At 50.5% G+C, this 22,618-nt stretch overlaps 1 protein-coding gene across 1 annotated transcript in view; it reads left to right on the forward strand.

Moving 5' to 3' along the window:
• Ube3c (ubiquitin protein ligase E3C) overlaps positions 1-17,020 on the forward strand; it is a 93,679-nt gene extending 76,659 nt beyond the window's left edge. The window contains exons 20-23 of the mRNA XM_077795907.1: positions 6,084-6,272; positions 6,378-6,444; positions 11,855-11,985; positions 15,669-17,020. Coding sequence (XP_077652033.1) covers positions 6,084-6,272; positions 6,378-6,444; positions 11,855-11,985; positions 15,669-15,839 — 558 coding nt within the window. The 3' untranslated portion in view covers positions 15,840-17,020. The remainder of the gene's footprint in view (positions 1-6,083; positions 6,273-6,377; positions 6,445-11,854; positions 11,986-15,668) is intronic.
• Positions 17,021-22,618: the final 5,598 nt, after the last annotated feature.

Below are 22,618 nucleotides of genomic sequence, written 5' to 3' on the forward strand. Positions count from 1 at the left end.
GTATGCCGCTCCAGGTGCAGCCCATGTGGAAGGCTTCCTGGCCTCGCTGAATGAGTGGTGGTTCTTGTTACTTTACTTTTTCTTTTTTAAAAGGAAAAGAAGGCCTATATTGGAGGTTCAAACTAAGTTTTATGTTGGGGGGGTTGGTTTAGTTTGGGGGTTTTTTCCCCTTTTTTTTCAGTGTTCTGCCACTGACCTGCACCCTCTTAACTTTCTCAGAGACAACTTTACTGAGAGAGAAGTCACAGCATGAATTGGAGCCTCCCTGAATGTGCAGCTCGGTGGTGTTGGCGTGTTTGTAGAGTCAGCCACCTTTAGAGTGTTTCCTTTTCAGCTCTTCCAGAGGCACTTCTCCACTGAGCCACATTCCAGCCTTTTTTTTTTGGCATTGGGATTGAACCCAGTGATGTTTAACCACTGAGCCACATCCCCATCCGTTTTTATATTTTATTTTGAGTTGCTTAGCACCTCAGCCTCCCTCCCATGCTGCTGAGATTACAAGTGTGCACCACAGTGCCCAGCTCCAGCCCTGTACTTGTTCTTGTTGGTGGACCTTATTTTTTTCATTTATTTATATGCAGTGCTGAGAATTGAACCCAGGGCCTCACAGATGTGAGGTAAGTGCTCTACCACTGAGCCACAGCCCCTGCCCTCTAGCCCTTTTTATTTATATTTTCAGACGGGTCTCACTAAGTTGCCACAGGCCTCACTAAACTGCTGAGGCTAGCTTTCAACTTGCAGTCCGCCCTCCTCAGCCTCCCAGTTCACAGGAACTGCAGGTGGGTGGGCACCACTGCACCCAACCAAAATAGTGTTTGTCCTAGAAAAGAAGCTGCTCGTCAGCAGTAGCCCCTGCCACATCTCAGCACTGCAGCCCACTTAGGCTCTCCCCCTGCCTCCTGGACATTTCACACCATGGACTCTCATGCGTTCTTTGCAGTTGTGGGTACCAGGACTGGGCTCCTTTTTCTGGTTCCTCGCCCTTCTTTTGGCCGAAGGCTGCAGTGGACATGTGTGCAGCATGCTGAGATGTGTAGATGAGTGGCTGCCACCTGAGCCCTGCTTTAGACATGGAGAGCACAGGCAGCGGGTGGGGCTCAGTGGGCCTGGATGGCCTGAGGTAGCAGCACCTGAGGTGCTGGCAGGGCCTGTCCGCTCCAGCCTTGGTCATCCCCCACACAACGGCCACAGTCAGACTGCTCAGGGATGACGCGAGAGGCTCCCGCAGGAGTTGCAAGGCATACTTGTTAATATCTTGTGGCCCAGACTTGTTAGGTGTGTAAGTGACTTCCTGTGCTTTCTCAATTCACATTTCCTTTTCAGAGTAAAAAGTCAAATCACAGGAAAGACAGGTGTGTTGGTGTTTCTCTAGAGCAGAGCTTTTCTGAATCTAACAGCTAGATTTTACCCACAAATATACTGTTGTAAACTTTGCATTTGGATATTGTCACCCGGTTCTAATCTAGGCCTTCGGGTCATTCATGAGCTTTGCCCAGCTTAGAAATCCCTCCACTAGATGGGGATAAGTTCTGGTGCAAGATGGGTGTGGGCCCTGGGCTTCCATCCCCACACCACAAAATCACACCTGGTGTGCACAGTAGGCTGACTACAGACCACAGTAAAAATCCAGAAGAAAGTCTGTTGCTTGTTTTGTGGTGCTGGGGATTGAACTCAGGGCCTTATGCATGTAAGGCAGACACTCTACCAACTGAGCTATAGCCCCAGCCCCAAGAAAGGAGTTTGAATGTTTTCACCATAACAGAAATGGTAGATGAGATGGGTATGTTTAACCTGCTCAAACATTACACAGTGCATAAATGTATCAAATACCTATAGTATCCCATAAATTCATACAATTTTGTTTTTATGTATCACTTAAAGATAAACTTAGAGCTGCTCATGTTGACACATGCACCTGTAATCCCAGTGACGTGAGGGTCTGAGGCAAGAGGATCACAAGTTCAAGGCCAGCCTGGACAACTTAGTGAGGCCCTGTCTCAAAAATAGAAAATACCTGGGTGCGCTGGTGGCACACGCCTGTGATCCCAGCGGCTCAGGAGGCTGAGGCTCAAAAGACTAGACACCGAACCGCTAGACGTGACCCAGTTGTTGTACCCTTCGGTGTTGACCTGAAGAACTCAAGTCATATGACATGCGCATCCCCATGTATATAGCAGCACAGTCCATAACAGCCACACATGGCGCCGGCCTAGGTTCCATCAGTGGGTGAGTGGGTGGAGGAAATGTGGCGCACACGCACAACCAAGTTCGACTCAGCCATAAAGAAAAAATGAGATGATGTCATTTTCAGGAAAGTGGATGGGACTTGGGAACAGTATGTTAAGTAAAATAAGCCAAACTCAGAAGGTCAAGGGTCATCTGTGGAATCTAGAGAGGAAAAAGGAAAAGCTGGGGGCAGATCTCATGAAAATCAAAGGAAGATCAGTCGAGGAAAGGGACCCAGTGAGAGGAGGAGAGGGAGCAGAGAAGTGCTGGGCTGGGTGTGGCCAGAGTGTGGTGTCACGGTGTGCGTGTGCACATGTGTGACAAAGCCCACTGTAACGTTAACTGTGATGCTCCAGCAAAAATGGAGGAGGAGGAAACAGAACCCAGGGCAAGAGGAAGGTCAAGATGCAGGTTGCTGTTGGGTCTCACCTGCTAGGAAGTCAGCTTCCTCTTGGACTCCAGGGAGAGCCCCTGTGTCATTCCAGAGCTGGTGCTGGGCGTGTCGGGCCTGCAGTATGTGACATCCTGTAGTGGGTGGCGTCAGAGCTGGTGGGAAAACCAGGAGCAAGGACACGTTTGAGCACCTCTGCAGAAGAAGAGGTTTCGACTGAGCGCGCAGGACCTGGAAGCCAGCTCTGACGGCTCTGAGCCAGCCCACAGAAAAGCTGCACCTGGGGGTCACAATCAGAAAAGAGTTTTAGGGGCTGGAGTTGTGGCTCAGTGGTAGAGCGCTCGCCTGGCACACATGAGGCACTGGGTTCGATCCTCAGCACCACATAAAAATAAAGAGTTTTAGCTGGATGCAGTGGTGCTCACCTGTAATCCCAGCCATTTGGGAGCTGAGGCGGGAGGATCGAAAGTTCCAAGCCAGCCTTAGCAACTTAACTAAGCAACTCAGTGAGACCCTGTCTCTAAATAAAATATAAAAAGGAGGGCTGGGGATGTGGCTCAGTGGCTGAGCACCCCAGGTTCAATCCCTGGTACCAAAATAAGTGTGAGGGCGGGGGACAAGAGATGCAGGACCATGTTTTAATTTTGTTGCAACTTATGTAGCTGCTTTAGTTTTGGTGTCTTCTTCGTAGTGTACAGCCAAAGTCTCAATAGTGCAAAATTCCAAGGTTAGTTGGCAGGTGAGGTTTGTTTTCAGAGTTCAGGGTGATGTGCTCTGTGCCTCCTGGGTAACTTGTGAGAGCGAGTGAAAGCTCTGAGCCCTGCAGGGCTGGGCCCCACCTGGGCCTCCATCAGGTCCCTGCAGGCAGTGTTGGAGTCTGCTATAAGCACATATTGCCTACTAAGTTTAGGAGTTGTAGATGGCAATGTGTTAGAGTAATTGCAACTGGGCACCCTGGCACATACTTAAAATCCCAAAGCCAACCTCAGCAACACATCAAGGCCCTAAAGAACTCGGTGAGACCCTCTCTTTAAATAAAATACAAAAAAGGGCTGGAGGTATGGCTCAGTAGTTGAGAGCTCCTGGTTTCAACCCCAGCACCCCTCTCAAAAAAAAGGAGAAGAATTGCACTAAAGATGCTCATTAGAAGAACTGAGAAAGTCAGTGGTAAAGCCACCTAGTTTGGAGAGAATCTTTTGGCTTTTCTGTAGAGGTAGATAAACATAGGTAGTTCTCTCTTTATAACACTGTGATTTAAAGGTCTTTAATGCACAGATCCTTCATCCTGCTGGCAGGTCATTGTTCATTGTTCATTCTTCCCTCTCACAGCAATGCTGCTGCTGCCAGATTTGTTTTCTTTGCTATAATCAATATGGCTGTGTCTGTGCTGTTTAATAATGTACATGAAACTTTAGACTGCTGATGTATGTACACATCCTCCTGGAGCAGATCACTGAGGGTCATCTGCCACGTGGGAGGCCGCACTTGAGCCCCGTGGCCTTGGGCAGGCCACCTCCTCACTCAGAAAGATGGTGCTAGAGGGTCAGTGAGCAGTGCAGCTGCAGGCCCCAGCCAGCTGTCACCAGCCCAGAGGTGCAGTGCCTGCTGGGGGAGCCTCTTTAAGTGTGCCCTCCCACTCTGAATTTCAGTAGGCACTTGATGTGACTTTTAAAATACACATAGTTGTGCCAGGCGGAGTGGCACAAGCCTATAATCCCATCAGCTCAGGAGGCTGAGACAGGAGATCATGAGTTCAAAGCCAGCCTGAGCAACAGCGAGGTGCTAAGCAACTCAGTGAGATCCTGTCTCTAGATAAAATACAAAATAGGGCTCGGGATGTAGCTCAGTGGTCAGGTGCCCCCTGAATTCAATCCCCAGTTATTTAGATTTAGCCTAAGAGAGGATTTTGGTTTAAAAGTAATGCAAGCATTTTAAAGTTGTTAGAAATACCAGTTTTGTGTGATGAGGCAGGGTCATATGTTCCTTTAGCTGAGAACTTCAGTGGTTCTTTGTCTTCCAGATCACACAGGCACATCATCATTCATTACCTGCCTTTATCAGTTTAAAGTTTAATGCGTGTAAATGTGATGGCTAGTTTGGTGAGACTTGGCCAACAGGTGGACTGTTGGAGTGTAAGTGAAGGACTTAAGGTAAGGAGCAGTTTTTGCTCGCCCAGAGGCCACGGTTTGAAAGCTCACTGTCAAACCCATTATTCCTACAATTGCAAGTTCATCAGAATAAAGATGGAGCCAAAGAGTTGAAATTCAACAAATTCAACTCTGAGGTTTAAAGGTACATAATCTTTACAAAAATAAGAATAAGCAGACTATGCAAATGTAGGGTGATTGAAATGGCTTTTCTGTGATGCGGTAAGAAATCAGGTAAAGAGCCGTCGCCTAGAGACGGCCCCATCTTGTCACTCTGGGAATGTGAAACATGTACAAGGTCTAAAGGCTGTGAGAAGAAAGTCATTGGGAGTGTTGATGACGGGCCGTCTGAGAGAAGGCTAGCAAGCCCTGCACAGCAGCACTGACCTATAATCCCAGGGACTCGGGAGCCGGAGGCAGGAGGATTGCAAGGTGGAGACCAACCTCAGCAATTTAGCAAGGCCTTAAGGACTTAGCAAGATCCTGTCTCAAAATACAAAATAAAAAGGGCTTGGCTGGGATGTGACTCAGTGGTTAAGTGTATCTGGGTTCAATACCTAGTACCCAAAAAACCAAAACAGGCTAGGGAGCCCACTGTGGGCCATTCTTGGTGTCCACCAGAGTAGCGCCCTTGTCAATATGTCATTCCATCACTGAACCAGCCCCTTCAAGGAACTTTAAAAGTCAACTCTTAGGCTGGGGGTGTGGCTCAGTTGTAGAGCATTGTCCAGCATGAGTGAGACCCTGGGTTGAGCCAAGCATTGCAAAATAAAGTAAAAGCGAGCTCTTGTGTAGAAGGCACTGCTGTGTTTGGGTGGTCTGTGGGGTTCTGCCAGGCGGCTACACCCTCACAACACTCCAGATGCACAAAGCAGGCTGTGCGGCTTCGTCCTGGGGAGAGGTTTAAGGGCACAGCGAGGGGCAGCCGTGTCCCTTGGCTGTGCGTCCTCACCACAGTGCTGTGCGTCCTCACCACAGTGCTGTGCTCACCAGCGCTGCTGCAGGCCCTGGAGCCAGGTCCTGAGCCCGGCTCCTCACAGGGGAAGCCCAGCAGTGCTACGGACTCGAGTGGCTGTTTCCCACAGCCTTAGTTCCTTAGGGTGTCTCCTCCCGCGTGGACCCTTTACTTGTGTGACCCCTGGACTTGTGTCCTTGCCCACTGTGACTACTGACTTAAAATGAAGCCCTGGGGTACGCTGCTGCGGGCTGCCTTAGTGCTCACAAAAGGCAGAATGGTGGCTCTCAAAAACCAGCAGGGAGCCTCGTTTTGCCCTGTCACATGCTTGGAGGGTCCTGATGGTGCTGTATTTTACTCCCAGGTGGTTGAACTCAAGCTTGGTGGGAAGGATATCCCCGTCACCAGTGCCAACCGCATCGCGTACATCCACCTGGTGGCAGACTACAGGCTGAACAAGCAGATCCGCCCCCACTGCCTGGCTTTCCGACAGGGCCTGGCTAACGTCGTCAGCCTGGAGTGGCTCCGGATGTTCGACCAGCAGGAGATTCAGGTACCCTGCCTGCTGACGCTCAGGGATGTAGTCGTCTCGAGGAATAAAAAGCCTTCCTTAAAATCTACCTCATGTGCTACTATTCAGACTTTTTTTTTCCCCCAGGTATTAATTTCTGGTGCACAAGTTCCCATAAGTCTGGAGGACCTAAAATCCTTTACGAACTATTCAGGTACGTTTAATTTGCATTGCTCAAACACTGGAGTGCTAGTCAGGTACACGCCTGTAATCCCTGCTCCTCAGGAGACTGAGGCAGGAGGATCTCAAGATCAAGACCAACCTGTGCAACTTGCAGGACCCTGCCTGTCTCAAAAAGGGTTGGGGATATGGCTAACTATTAAAGCACCCCTGGGCTCAATCCCCAGCACCAAAAAGAAAGACAAGACTACAGAGTGCTGGACACAGTGCCTGGCGAAACCTCTTCCTGTCCCCTTGTCTCTGGGCTTCTTTGCCTCTCTTCATATCCTCCCTCCATAAGTTTCCACTTGGGAGCATTTGCTTTTTTTTTTTTTTTTTTTTTTTTTTTTTAAGAGGGGTGTTGCTGGGGATGGAAGGGGGAACCCAGGGTCCCCGTGTGGGAGGCAAGCTCCCCCTGAGCCCCACCCCAGGCGTGCTTCTGGTCTTTTGCTATTAAAAGCAGTGCTGGGTCTGGTGCAGGGGGACACACCTGGGACATCCCAGCTGGGCAACACCTGTCTCCAGGTGAGAGCTAGAGGCCAGGGCTGTGGCTGAGAGGTGCAGCACCAAGAAACAAATAGGCTCACCCCCATGCACACAATCAGCCTTAATAAAGAGGCTTTTTTCCCCTATGGTGCTGGGGATTGAACCCAGGTCCTTGTGCGTGCCGGGCAAGCACTCTACCACTGAGCCAGGACTTAAGTACTCACCCTGCAGGTTTTGTTAGAGCATTGTAGTCATACACAGTAATTGAGTTAGTCCCGACAAAATCGTACATGCATGGAATTTGATTTCACTTCACAATCCTCCCACAACACTATTTACTTTCTGACTAAATTAAATGTATACCTTTCTCCTTTTTAAGAAAATGAAAAGGCACAAATGAGTCAAAAATGTTCAGAATACATATATCTGACAAGGAATTTGGACCCAGAGTATATTATTAATATTCTGTAAGTTCATTGAGCAGGCAAAATCCCACTTATACAAATGGGCAAAAAGCCTTAAACCTCTACTTCCCCAAGAAGGCACATGGCCCTAGGCCCGTGGAGAGTCCTCCGACATCCTGAGTATTACAAGTTCCTGGGTTTTGCTTTGCTTTCTTTTGTTTAAGCCCTGTGTCTACTCAGTAATAGTTGAAAGAAAAAGAAAGGGGTCGCCCTTAATGCAAGATTTTACACAACCACTGTGGTGTCGGTGTGGTCTTCCATTGTACTTCATTTCTCTAGTACTATGTGAGCTTGTGTTGAGAGTAGATATTCTGGGATTTTGTGTGTTTGTGTAACATCAGTAGTAAAAACGTGTTTCTGCACTGTCCCTGTTGGTGCAGTTGATCTGGTGTATTTGACCTCAGAGCACAGTGAGCGCAGTGTGTCGTCAATTGCCTCAGTAGAAGATGGGCGCGAGGTGGAGGATTGCCCTCCACAGGGTGTGAGCATCCCGGGAGGTGAATTGCAAGTGGATCTGGCTCGCGCCAGTCCCTGACCAGGCCGAGCACACCCTCTGCCCTTGCAGCCCTTCCTCACCTGGACACCAGGCTCAATGGGAGTGTGAAAGGGGTGGGCGCTGTGAGCCACCCATCCCTATTGTCATGGGCCCTGACACGCTGAGTACTTTATGTGGCTCATAGAAAACACTTGGAGTGGAAGACGCAGCACATTCTGAAACAGTTTGTGTCATCCCACATTTTCAATGTGCTCTTCTTTTTTTTTTTTTTTAAACATCTTGAAATTAGTGTACATTCCTTTTCAAATAATTTTTAAGCCATAACACATACCCTGGGCAGGACTTTCAGCTCAGGCCAAGGAGATCAAAAGATCCCCTGCTCAGTGGTCTTCATTAGTCTAATATCAGAGCAGACCAAAAAATACACACAAGTAAAAGTATAGATTAATATCCCTTATGAACATATAAGTAGGAATCTTGAGCAGAACATCAGAAAACTGAGTCCAGGAGCCAAGCACGTTGTCACACACCTGCAGTCCCAGCAACTCTGGGAGCTGGAACAGAAGGGTCATGAGTCCAAGGCCAGCCTGGTCAGCTTAGCAAGATCCTGTCTAAAAGTGAAAGTGAAGAAGGGCTGGGGGTGTGACTCAGGTGGAGCACTGGGCTCAGCCCCCAGCGCTGCAGCAAGGTTGGGGAACGGGAACTGAAGCTGTGGCGAGTTGAAGGGACTAAGCCAGGGTGTTTACCCAGACACCCGCAGGTCCATTCCTGCAGTCTGACACAGGGCAGTGGAAGGACAGAGCCCACAGGAGCCTCTCGGTAGAGGGAAAGCCAGCACCGGAGGCTTCTGAACTCAAGACAAAATGCTCAGGCGGCCGGGCTGGGAGGGAGCCCCTGAGCCTGCCCCAGACCCTGCATGGCCCCTGGCAGCACCCTGAGTGCCAGGCATACCAGACAGGGTGGCCTGCCACCATTCCTGCAGTGTGGCTCTGGGTCTCTAGCTGGTGCGACAAGGCAGGCAGGCAGTAGGAAACCGAAGAGAACGTGGGAAGAAAGACGTCAGTGTGAAAGCCAGAGAAAGAAATAAAACTTGTCATGGATAAAGTGACAAAAAAAGCCCCAAAAACTCAGCAGGATTGTTCTGGTTGATACATAGACACCGGTTGTATTTCTGTATACAGTCCAAGAATGAAATCAGATAACTCCACTCATCATAGCATTAGAAAGGATAAAACCCAAATGAACTTAGCAAAGTAAATATAGACTTGTACACTGAAGACTGCAAACATTTTAAGAGAAATTAAAGGAGATTAAGTACATGGATTGGAAGACTCATTCCATCGTTAAAATGGTAATTCCCTTCAAATTGATCTATAAATCTAGTCTGGTCTCTGTCAAAATCCTAGCAGAGTTTTTTGTAGAAATAATAAAGCTGATTTTAAAATATATTTTGAAAATAAAGGATCAAGATTTGGCCTAGGGCCAGATGCAGTGAGTGGAGAGGCTGAGGCGGGAAGATCACAGGTTCAAAGCCAGCCTCAGCAACAAAATGATGCTAAGCAACTCAGACCCTGTCTCTAAGTAAAATACAAAGTGGGTTGGGGATGTGGCTCAGTGGTCGACTGTCCCCGAGTTCAATCCCTATATCCCCCTCCAAAAAAAAAAAAAAATTAGGCCTGGGGTTGTAGCTCAGGAGTAGAGTGCTTGCTACCATGTGTGAGGTACTGGGTTTGATCCTCAGTGCCACATAAAAATAAGTAAGTAAATAAAATAAAGATATTGTGTCCATCTACAACTAATATGTGTGTTGTGTTTTTAAAAAAGGATCAAGTCAGGCATAGTGGTGTATGCCTGTAACCCCAGCAGCTCAGGAGGCTGAGACAGTAGGATCCTGACTTAAAAACCAGCCTTAGCAGTGGCGAGGCACTTAGCAACTCAGTGAGACGCTGTCTCTAAATAAAATACCAAATAGGGCTGTGGATGTGGCTCAGTGGTAAACTGCCCCTGAATATATATTAAAAAAATATATTTTTAAAAGTTAAAAAGGATCAAGGTTAGCCAAAGTAATTTGGTAGAAGAAGATTGAAAGACCTAGTCCTGATTCAGAACTTAGTACCAAGCCACTGCAGTCCTGCAGCATGGTCTCGACCCAGGCACAGGCGCGCCTTCAGCGGAACCCAGTTTGGAATCAGTTTGGTCAGCTGGCTTTTCAGAAGGACCCAGGACGATTCGGCAGGTACTGGGACGGTACCCATCTGAGAATGACTGCACTTAGAACCTTATGTCACATACACCCAAAGGTGAACTCAGGATAAGCGCTAGGGCTCGAGAATCTATGAAGAGCATGCGGCAGGGCTTCATGGCTTTAGAGCAGTCGGATTGTAGTTGTTATACCAACATGTGATCCAGAAAAGGAAATCGGTACCTCCTTCTTCCTCTGAGTTAAAATATTTTGTGTTTCAAAAGAAACCATCAAGATATACAGACGGAGTCATGTATTCCTGTAATCCCAGTGATTGGGGAGGCTGGGGAGGAAGATCCCAAGTTCAGCCTCAGACAGACCCTGTCTCATAAATCAACAAAAGGGGTTGTAAAGGGCTCTGGGTTCAATCCCCAGTGTGGGGTTGGGTGGGGTAGTTTAAATGGTGAATTTTATGTATTTTACCACCATAACAACAAATTCTACCCAGCTCCCTGTGTTCTGCTGAATGCTGTTTGTATATGAAACACCTAAAAGTATGTTTACCATACAAATTCTAAATATGTTAAATATCGTGTGTGTGTGTGTGTGTGTGTGTGTATGTATGTGTATTCTGTAGTTAACCTGTTTGCTCTAAATTTGAGCTCAGATTTTATGAGAAGGCAAATCGCACCAGGATCACATTGTCCTCACTCTCAGGTCATAAGCTTAAGAAAGTGAAATCCATCTGACCTTTCTTTGCCAAGAATTTGTCTTGGGTGGTTTGAATGACCCGCTCTCACTGAAACCTTCCACCTTGAATGATCTTGGCTGTTCCAGTAAATAGGGTTAAAGAATTACCATATTCATTTGGTGCCAATTGATGCACTTAAGATGTCTTATTGATGTTATTTCTGTAGTGTATTAAGAATAAGGGAACAACTAGAGCAATTATCTTAGTTTTAGGAAGCACTTAAGGAGATTAAAAGTTGTAAGTAGCAGACCCAACATTTACAATAGTCTCCTGCTCACATGTGAGGTTGGTTGTTAGGCATGGCCAGTACCCAGGGTCCACCATGTTTGGGTGCGCTGACCACTTGTGAAGCCCTGCACGTTCTGGTTTGCTCAGCAGGTGTTGGTTTCTGACCAGCAGAGTTCCTAGAAAGCAGAGCCTCGTGCCACCAGTGTTTGTCTTGTGACCAACCACCTGCCTGTTCCTGTTCTGTTCTTGTCTGCCTCAGCCTTCTGACACTTGGTCCCTCATGCTTTGCCCACCGTCTCTGGGGTGAGGGCCAGATGGTTTTTAGGATTAGCTTTCAAGACAGGCCTGGTGGAACCTGCAGTTCCCTCTGATTGCTGACCTCAGACCTGCAGAGCATCCCAGGGACCCTGCTGGCCAGACACAGCAGCACACCCTCTATTCCTAGCCCCTCCCGGGGATGAGGCAGGAGGATCCCAAGTCCCAGGCCAGCCTGGGCGCTTCAGTGAGACACTGAAACAGTAAAAATGGCTGGGATGTGGCTCTGTGGCAGAGCATGTGCCCAACAAGCACGAGGCCCTGGGTTCAGCCCAGGGCCACAGAGCGCAAGAAAGCGCACCCTGCTTTTGCATGTGTTCTGTATTTGTTTTCATGTGGTGTGAAGGGTTGAGCAGACTCAGTGCCTCCGACTCAGTCATGTGAGCAGAGCCTCACACAGGGTAGGCAAGTGCTCTGCCACTGAGCCCCGCCCCAGCCCTGTGTGTTTTACTTTCAATAAGATGTCTGTCCGTTTTATTGTAGGAGGCTATTCTGCCGATCACCCTGTCATTAAAATCTTCTGGAGAGTCGTAGAAGGTTTCACTGATGAAGAGAAGCGCAAGCTGCTCAAGTTTGTGACGAGCTGTTCCCGCCCCCCTCTCCTGGGGTTCAAGGTACACCACCTGCATGCGTTGTTCCCGGCCTGGAATGCGCCCAGCACCAGCCTGCTGCCACGGCAGCGCACGTTGTGCTGGAGTGGCCCAGGGGTGACCCTGCATCCAGCTGGAGTAGCTGTGTGGACAAGCAGGAGTCCTGTGGGTCTTCGGGGTCTGGGGCAGTTCTTAGCATGACTGGAAGAAAACGTCCTGACCCTCGCAGCTGTGTACCTCGTGTTGCCTAGCTCTACCTCTGGGTATTAATGTTGACCTCATATAACTTGGATTATTATTTTTAGCAATTGAAATTGCTTGCAGGAGCTGGATATGGTGGCAGAGGGCCTCACTGAATTGATGAGACTGAGGCAGGAGGATCACAAGTTCAAGGCCAGCCTCAGCAATGCAGTAAGGCCCTAATCGACTTAGTGAGACTCTGTAAATAAAGTATTAAAAAGGGGGGATGTGTCTCAGTGGTTAAACACCCCTGGGTTCAATCCCTGGTACCAAAAAATAAATAAATTCAGGAGGCTGAGGCAGAAGGGTGTAAGATTCAGGCCAGCCTGGGTAACTTAGCAAGACCCTGTCTCAGAAAAAATTAAGAAGGGTTGGGGATGATGCTCAATGTTAAAGTGCCCTGGGTTCAGTCTCTGTACCACAAAAAGTGTGTGGTCCTGAGTGAGCAAGCGGCACTGTACCGGGGGATGCTCCTGGCTGGCTCTTCCTCCCATGGGTGGAGAGTGGCCCTCATGGCAGGGAGCACTGCCTGCCCGCCCCCAGGGCATCGGCGAGTGAAAGAGTGCAGGTGCCATGTGCAGCACCGAGAATAGTCTTGCCACTTAAGTGTGTTTTTCTGCTGTTCTTTTTTGGTACTGAGGATTGAGCCCAGGGCATTACCTCCTGAGCCGTATTGAGCATTGTTTTATTTTGTGACAGGGTCTCACCACGTTGCCCAGGCTGGCCTTGATCTTATGTTAGGACAGGGACCAAAGGAGAACTAGAAATAACATTAATAATTCAACACTCAGCGTTATTCTGAGGACATGAGGCAGTATTCTCTCAAGTACTTGAAGAAACTAAAATGAAAGCATTACCTTTCTGAGGCAGAAAGGATCTCTGATGGCAAGGATGGCGAGTTATGGCAAAGTCTCCAAGTAGATGGTGTTACTTAGGCTCAAGCCTCCAGAATTGGGCAGTTACAGGCGTGTGCCACCGTGCCCGAATGCAGCTTGAGAGTTCAGTGCCACAGGTGATTTTACCAGTAACACTTGCCCTGAGAGACAGGTCTTCTGGAATCTTCCTTTCAAAACAGTGCCAACCTCGAGGTCACTACTCTCCAGGAAGAGTCTAGGTAGGGTCCTGTTCCCCTGCAAAGAGAGTGGGGCAGGGATGCTCTCCTGACCCTGGTGAGCAGTCAGTGCCAACCAGTGGGCATGGGGAAACCCGCATGGGAGAGTGCAAGAGAATGCTAGCCTGCCTTGGCACGCAGAGACCTCCAGACCATCTCCTGCACAGGGGTCATAGACATTGGGGAGGGCATGTTCCTTAGCTCCTTTTTGGTGCTGGATACTGAACCCAGGATGCTTCACCACTGAGCCACATCCCCTTTTTTTTTTTCTTTTTTCTTTTGTATTTAATTTTCACTAAGTTGCTTATGCTGGCTTTGAACTCCCAATCCTCCTCCCAATCCTCCTCCCCAGCCACTGGAATTATAGGCGTGCACTACCATGCCCTGCTTTTCTTTTCTTTTTCTTTTCTTTCTTTTTTTTTTTTTTTTTTTTTTTTTTTTTAATTCTGGGGATTTAAACCAGCGGCACTTGACCACCGAATCACATCTCCATCATCCCTCTTATTTTTTATTTTGAGGCTGGGTCTTGCTAAGTTGCTGAAGCTGGCCCTTTAAGTTTTGGTTGTCCTGCCTCAGCCTTCCAAATCGCAGGGAATACAGCTCCTGTGCCAGGCTTTGGTTCATTAGCTTTTAAAATCCCAAACAAAGGGTGGTGAGAACTTGTCTCCCTGACAGGGCCCTGCGCAGGCATGACTGAGTTGCTAGGCCAGGAAGGTGCGCTGCGCTGTGCTAGGAGATGGTCTTCCTGTTCTGGACTTTGTCTTACATGCTACACACAAAACTTAAGAGTTCTCCACGCTAAGTGTTTGTGCAGCTGTCCTGTGACGTGGTTCGGCGTGCCCCTAGGAGGCTGCCAGCACCCTGCAGGCTGGAGGGGCTGTCATCCTGCAGGCTGCAGAGGCAGGCCTCACTAAAAGTGACAAAACCCTCAGAAGAATAACGTCTGCTAAAGCTAATTAAAGTTTAATGTGTTTAATAAATGTGGTTGTTACAGACCAAAAAAATCATTAAAGTGCTGTACCAAAGCACTAAGTTACCATCAGACCACATAATAAATTGATGATTTTCTCACTCTGGATTAATGCAGATTCCCGTCAAACTATGTTTAATCGTACACTGAAAGGTGCCCTCGACTTGGATTTCAATGAAGAACTTCATTTTTTCACCTTTTAGGCTGCAAGTGGAAAATTCAGTTAGCATTAGGAAGGAAACCCTACAGGGTGGCGTTTCACTGCAGAATTCACTGAGAATTCCCACTTACTCAGAGGCTTTGCCAGCACTCACCACCCCTGTCACCAGAGATCCTTTTCTGCCTCAAAAACAGGATGATTTCATTTTAGTTTCTTCAAGCACTTGAGAGAGTAGTTGCCCTGAATATTCAAAATGGTGAGTGGTAAATTAAATGTAATTTCTAGTTGTCCTTTGGTTCCTGTTCTAACATTTTCATGAGCAATTTAAAAGTAGCATATAAACTACAATTAGAAGGGGGTGGGGTTGTGGCTCAGTGGTAGAGCACTTGCCTATCATGTCAGGAGTAGAGAAAGCTTGTTCAAATTCAGACTATCCAGCTCCGACTTAAGCTGGCGAGTTGGTGTGGGGCTGCCGTGTTTTACTCAGCATGTTTGAGCCCCTGAGTTTCATTTCTGCACTACCAAAAAAAAAAAAAATGGATGTAGACTTGTAAGTTTTGTTTTGTTTTGTTTTGTTTTGGTTACCAGAGATTGAGCTCAAGGATGCTTAACCACTGAGTCATAATTATTTTATTTAGAGATAGGGTCTTGCTAAGTTGCTGAGGGTGGCTTTGCACTTGTAATCCTGCTGCCTCAGCCTCCCAGGCCACTGGGATTGTAGGTGTGCACCCTGTGCCCGAGTTCCTTTGGTTTTCTATTTGGTCTCTTTTCCCAGTGATGACCTTTATTCCCTGCTTGGACCAGGGATTAGGTAGAGGGCTCTATTAAATTTCCCCAGTGTCTGTGGGTTCCTTCCCTTCCTCCTCTCACTTGGATCAGGCTTGTCCATGGCTGTCTGCATGGCCCTTCAGTGACACAGACAGCACTTGATCTTTGCATCAGCTGATGGCCACCCCACCCTGCCCTAAGTCAGCTCTTGACCTTTGCACCTTCCACATCTCTAAAGGTCCAACAGCAGAGCCTGCGGGAACCCTGCCCCCTGGAGAGGTGGCCTCCAGTAAGCCCGCGTGTGCCTGCCCCTGGAGCACAGGGCACAGCACTGGGCTGATGCCGAGCAGGTCCTCCTCGGCCCCTCCTTGTGGAGTGGGTGTCCCTGTGTGCGCTCATGTGCGTGCTTCTGCAGGACTGTGTGGGTAAGGTGTGTCCTGTGCCTTGCTGTCTTCCAGGAGCTGTACCCAGCCTTTTGCATTCACAACGGAGGCTCTGACCTCGAGCGGCTCCCCACAGCCAGCACCTGCATGAACCTACTGAAGCTCCCAGAGTTTTACGATGAGACCCTTCTGCGAAGCAAGCTGCTCTATGCCATCGAGTGTGCTGCTGGCTTTGAGCTGAGCTGAGCTGAGCTGGACCCGACCCTCCCAGAGCAGCCAGCACCTCCCCAGGCCCAGAGAGTGCTCCGGCTGGACCCCGGCTCTCCAGGCTCCTCCCTCCTCCTGGCATTCCTCCCTCCCTCATTTTTTAGATGATTTTTATTACAACATGGTCACTTATTTAGATGGACATTGCTTAACAGTTGTTTCGTGCCAGGTGGCTGATGTAGTAACTTTGCCAAGAAGAGCACAGTTTTTAGACTAGTGGCAACTCAGTGAAATTAACCAAAGATGAAGCTTTGGCTTTGCTGACCTTGTTAGACTCCTTCTGAGCCGCGGCTGCCACCTCCTGTGGGGCACCCCACGGTCTGTGACCGACTGAGGGGCCAAGGCACCGCCCTCTGGGGCCACTGCTTCTCCTGTGGTTGATTGTTTACAGCCTAATTGTTAAAACTGAAGGCACTTCCTGCTGCCTCCCCGTGGTTAGGTTGGACAGTAGGTGGTGGTAGTGTACTTGTGCTTCTCTCGCCATTTCTCCCAGGTGGGACCGGCATGCTTGTTCTCAGTGTAGCGTCGACCTGCATCATGATGGCTTGGGTATTGCTGTGGGGTGTGAGGTGGTCATGCATTCTCGTCTGTCTGTCTCCACGTGGTGCCTGGAGAGCTTCCGGGGGAGGCCAAGGAGGGTCCACACACCACCGCACGCGTGTGGCCTGCAGTGAGTGGTGGCTGGGGGCGTGGAGGCCCTGCAGCTTCTATTAAAGTCATTTGAACCAAAGTGGCGGGCTGCGTCTCTCCGTGACCACGCGCCCTCCTCAGTCCGGCTGCAGTGCCCATCACCCAGGGCATCTTGGGGTACCTCACTCCCGTGCTTCCGGCTGCTGCTCTGACATGGAGACTGGCGTTCCTGGCACGTGTGGGGAGGGGGAGTCTCACAAAGGCACTTTATCAGGACCTCTGTCTCCTCAGCAGCACCGGGTGCTCGCTGCTCTGGCAGCCGAGCTGGTGCTGGGGAGTGCTGCAGACCCATTCCCTGTGCTCCCGCGTCCCCTCCGCTGGAGGCCTGTCGGCCATTGAAGTCAATAGACCAGAATCAGCAATACGCTTCTAAATGGGAAAACAGAACGACACTTTTAAGACAATGACCGTTATCAAAACAAAATGTATAATTTCTTAATTTGAATAATAAATTAAGTGTTTAAATGCTATTTGTAGTCTTGATAAACAAATAAATAGCATTTGTCTTTGGGGTTTTTTTTTTAGGTTGTTTATGCAGAGTGCTCATATCTTTGTGTATTTGATTATTGGTATTTTAGACCTGGAATGTCTGAGACTGAAGAGGACTGGCGGGGACGCAGGCCGTGTCTTTCCTTGGCCCTCTATACTTACTTACTCATGTTCCAGTGGCTGAGGGTTGGCACTCTATCTTCTCCCCAAGATCGCGTTGGAGCCCTGCCCCGGAGGGCTGTTGCAGTGAGGTGACAGCTCCCCAGGCAGGCTGCTGGCCAGTGAGGGTCAGGAGGGTGTTGAGAGGCCAGTGCCCGCCCAGTCTCAGATGCTGTCTTGCCAGATCTTTTTTTTTTATTTGTGGATGGACCTTTATTTTATTCACTTATTTATATGTGGTGCCTCACCCATGCTAAGAAAGTGCTCTCCATGAGCCACACCCCAGCCCTTCCCAGGTCTCTGGTTTGCCTCAGGGTGTTGAGAACTTTTCAGAGAGGACTCATTCATCCTTTTATTTGCTTTCTCGGTTCGGTTCTGTTCTGTTCTGTTCTGGTTTCAGCTCAGTGCTGAGTTCGTGGCTGGCTGTGGCAGGCATTTCCACGAGCTGTTGTCTGCCATCGGGCTTGTGAAGGCAGCGTTGTCAGAGCGGCACAGCCCAGCTGCAGGGCCGCCCAGTCTGACCTGCAGTCTACCCTTGCTCAGCTGTGCTTCTTGGCCACACAGTGCCAGCGTGCGGGCCACAGTGAGCTCTGCACAGCATGGGGGTGCTCCACGTGAACTGTCTTGTCCCTTAAAAAGAGGAAGGGACGCTCTTTCAGCTTCTCCTGCCGCCAAGCGTACCTCCCAGGACGGCCAATAGACTGTTCAGTCGTGCACTTGGTGGCCCCACTAGCCTCAGGGCTTCTGGTGCTGGATGGCCATCTGCCGAGGCAGTGGACACACAGGTCCAGTGGGAAGATGCACTGACCACACGATCTCCGATTCCAGAAGCCTCCGAAGGTTGGTTTTTTGTTTGTTGTTTGTTTTGTGGTCCAACCTAGGGTCTAGACATGCCAGGCAAGCTCTACCACAGAGCCACACTCCTGGCCATTTTTATTGTATTTTGAGATAGGGTCGGCCTCAAACTTGTAATCCTCCTGCCTCCGCCTCCAAGTAGCTAGGGTTGCAGACCTGCACCGCTACACCCAGTTGAAGGTTACTTCTTTTTAAAATATTTTTAGTTCTAGGTGGACATAATGACTTGATTGTACTATATGGTGCTGAGGATGGAACCAGGTGCCTCTCAAACGCCAGGCAAGGGCTCTACTGCTGAGCCACATCCCCAGCCCCTCCCCAGGCCTTTTTATTTTGAGAGAGGGTTTTAATAAGTTGCTTAAGGCCTCCCTACATTGCTGAGGCTGGCCTTGAACTTTCCAACCTCCTGTCTCACCCTTCTGAGTGGCTGGAATCACAGGTGTGCATCCCCTGAGGCCGCATCTCAGCAGTCTGAGGACATCTCCAACTCTGTTCTTATGTCTGTGGTGGTGACCTGTGAGCAGCGGTCTTTGCCACAAGTGGAATTGTTTGGGGGCACCATGAACTGCATCCAGATAAGACTGTGAACTCTGTCCTGTGTTCTGACTGCTCCACTGACCATCTCCCCGTCGCTGTCCACCTTGGCCTCCCTGTGCCCTGAGACACAACTGTGTTGAAGTTAGGCCAGTAGCAGCCCAACAGTGGCCTCAGAGTGTCCCAGGGAAAGGAAGAGCTGCACGCCTCTCACTTTGAATCAGAAGCTAGAATGATGGCACTGTAAAGGCGGCCAGCAGCCAGGCCTCCAGGCCGATAGCCATGCTGTGAGTGCAGAAGAAGTCCAGGGGAAGGACATGGCACGCGCTGCCCCGTGAAGGAGCGAGTCTCACGGGCCTGGACAGGAGGGAAGCCAGCCACAGCCCATCCTCAAGCCGGAGCCTCGTCCAGGGCAGGGTCCTGGGCCAGCTGAGGCTCAGTGGCAGGGCATGTGCCCAGCGTGCCCCTGGTGTTCACAGCAGAGAGAAGTCAGTGCCAGGCCACAAAGCCAGGCAGGTGTCTCTCCTGTCAGGCGCCTGCACAGTGGTGACGTCAGGTTGAAGCCAGTGCTGGTCCACCACTGTGACAATCCTGGCCTCGGGGACTTGTCCTGCCTGCTCTGCCCGAGTTCTGAATGGACCACAGAGCCCGGATGGCACACAGCTGTACCCTAGGGGCCCTGACTGCTGGGCTGCTGCTCAGAAAAGGTCTCTTCCTGAGCCTCGTTGCTGCTGGACAGCCTGCCTGGTCACCTGGAGGCTGGATGGAGATGGGCAGCGAGGTCCATGTGGGCTCCATTGCCCCATCCATTTCCATAGCCCGGGATTGTGAAGTAATGTGTGGTGGGGGTTCCCGGGATCCTGGTGTCTGGGTTTTTCATTGTATCTGACGGGAGGATGCATTTTGACACATTGTACGGAAATGGAGCACAGCTCCTCCTCCCTCTGGCTGCAGTGGTGCAGAGTCACGTGTGCATGTAGGGTGATAACCTCCTTGTTACTGTGCATGGCTCAAGATGGACAGCTAATGTTGGACTCCTCCCCGCACGCTCCTGGGTACTGAGAGGAGGCAATGCCCATCCGAAATATTAATCCCAGCAGCTCTGGAGGCAGGAGGATCAAGAATTCAAAGCCAGCCTCAGCAATATCGAGGCGCTAAGCAACTCAGTGAGACCCTGTCTCTAAAGAAAAAATATAAAATAGGGCTGGGATGTGGCTCAGTGGTCGAGTGCTCCAGAGTTCGACCCTGGTATTGAAAAGAAATGACCGTCCTTGCTGGATGTTGTTCCAGCAGCTCGGGCAGTGGTTCAAGGCCAGCCTGGACAACTCAAGGAGACCCTGTCTCAAAATTAAACAAAAAGGGCAAATGCTCCTGGGTTCAATCCCCAGTGCCAAAGAAAAAGAAGCAAGCATCCTTAGGGTATAGAGTGGGGAGCAGGACAGGCGCGTGTCATGGGGGAAGAGAAGCCTTTTGTCGGTAGCTTCCTGTGGCCGCCATCACAAGTCAGGACAGATGGCGCTCTCAGCAGCGCTCCTAGTTCTGGGGGCCGCACTCCCTCTGGGAGCTCTGGGCAGGAGCCTCCTCCTCAGCTCCTAGCACCTGCTGCCTCCCCTAGCCTAGGGCCCCTGGCTCTGGTCCTGCCCCCAGCCATGTGGCCGCCTGTCTCACGAGGACAGCTGTCCACGGGAATCAAAGCCCACTGATCCTCAGTTACAGCAGCCAGGAGCCTTCTCCACAAATAAAGCCACGTCCTAGGTTCTGGGACTTGGGACGTGGGGTCCCCTAGTGGCCACCGTCTCTCACCTCTGCATTCAGCTGTCCTTGGAGCTGAGGCCTTGCCCGTCAGTGAAGAGTTCTTGGCACCAGTGCACACTGAGGGCCCTGGGGCTCTGCCCTGTGGTTGCCGAGGCTGCGTCCAGCGTCCCAGGTCAACCTTCCCGGCGGTGTGTGGAGGTACATACTCTCCGTTTGTCTTCCGTGCTGAGCCCAGGATGGATGGCAGGGGCTTGGCATGTCTCCTGCAGGGTTCCTGATGCCCAGGCTCCTGGGAGGCAGGCGGCAGAGTCTCACTGGAGGGCCTGGCCCAGGCCACACCCCGTGCTGCTGACCAGCACCCCTGGGCCAGTGCCACTGGACATCTCTGCCTTTGTCACTCAGTCCCCAGACGCTGTGTCACACCTTCACAGTCACTCTCCCTCCTCCCTGTCCCCACCTTTGTGCTGGGCCCACAGGCAACAGCTCCTGCCTTGGGGCTTGGCGCCCTCCCCGCTGGGCTGATGGAGCTGACACTTCCGCCCAGCACCTCCTTGCCCCACCCTCCCCCACGCTGGGCACTGGACTGGGGGGCTTGACCACTGAGCTGCATCCCCAGCCTTTTTCATTGTTATTTTGAAATGGGCCTCCCTGGGTTTGTGAGGGTGGCCTTGAGCTTGACACTCCAGCCGTGGCTGCCCAGGTCTCTGACATCCCAGAGTGCACGCCCGGCACCCAGCGCCCTCTCAGACCCTCTGCGTGCCCCCACACCTCCCTTTCCTTGTTCACGCCTCTCCTGTGGCACCAAGTGCAGTCTGACAGACTGGTGTGTCTCCCTCGTCATTTTCTCCACCTTCCTCCCAGAATAAACATCACTGTGTGGTGTTGTGGGTGCCCACTGAGTGCCAGGCACCCAGAATAAGGCCCAGGACGCAGCTGGTCAAGAGAACCTCAAGTTCCCATCTATAGCGTTCAGATTCTTGTTGATGGGCCCAGGTCTTCGCCCACCCCCGGGGGAGCCTGCCTTTGACTGGGAGATGGGCTCACCTGCTTGCCAGGACGGGGCGTTGGCGCCACCCAGTGGCCAGGCCAGGGTCTGCACCCTGGCCACCCTGGGACGTCCCCTGCCTCCCATGCCTGCTGCTGGCTGAAGCTGAAGTGCTGCCGCCACTTGTGGCCCGCACCTCGAGGTGGCCATTAAAGTGATGGAAAGATACAGCTGATGCTCATGTCTGTCACCTTGGCCCTCTGCTCCACTCCTGGGTGACAAGATCTGTGTCCAGAAAGCCACAATTCACAATTGTCCGCAGGCCAGGAAAATGTAAGTGCCTGTCCCCTGCTGGCCCATCAGCACAGAGTGGTCCATCCACACCCCGGGAAAACGTGAGAATGCAGCACTGTGGCAGAGCTGCCGAGGCTGAGGCAGGAGGACTGCCGGAGGCTGGGGGGTCGAGGCCAGCCTGGGCACCATGGCAAGATCCCCTTTCACAGAATACATCCGCCACAGCACGGATGAGCCTTGAAGCCAGAAACGAAAGGACACACGGTACGGATGCATCTGTGGACATCACCAGAAGGGCAAGTCCACAGAGAGGAGAGTGCTGTGTGGCCACCAGGGCCTGGGGATGGGAGGGAGTGACTGCTCAGGACTGCTGCATGTCTCTGTGGGCCGACGGAAATGCTCAGATGGTGGTGGTCATTGCCATCCTGGTGAATGTACTGAAAACAGAATTATAGACCTTAAAAGTGGATTGCAGATTGTGGATCATATCAATAAAATTGACTTAAGCAGTTCTATTGCCTTGTGAGATTTGAGATTTGCATCATCAAAGGATGAAAATGAGGTGAGCGTTGTGGCACACATCTGTAATCCCAGTGACTGGGGAGGCTGAGGTGCGAGGATCTCAAGTTTCAGGCCAACCTCGGCCACTAGCAAGGCCCTAAGCAATTTAGTGAGATCCTGAGGGGAGAGAGAGAGAGAGAAGTGCCCCTGGGTTCAATCTCAATTACAAAAAAAATATTAAAAATGAACTAAGCATATTGGTGTACACCCATAATCCCAATATCAGGAGGCTGAGACAGGAGGATCACAAGTTAGAGACCAGCCTCAGCAGTTTAGCGAGTTACTTAAAAGAAAATAAAAAGGAGGCTGAGACTGTGGCTCAGTGGTAAAAGTGCTTGCCTGGCATGTGTGGGGCACTGGGTTCAATTCTCAGCATATAAATAAGTGAGTAAAATAAAGGTCCATCGACATCTAAAAATCACACTAAAAAATAATA

Source organism: Urocitellus parryii, chromosome 3, assembly GCF_045843805.1.
Source record: "Urocitellus parryii isolate mUroPar1 chromosome 3, mUroPar1.hap1, whole genome shotgun sequence".
Lineage (NCBI taxonomy): Eukaryota > Metazoa > Chordata > Mammalia > Rodentia > Sciuridae > Urocitellus > Urocitellus parryii.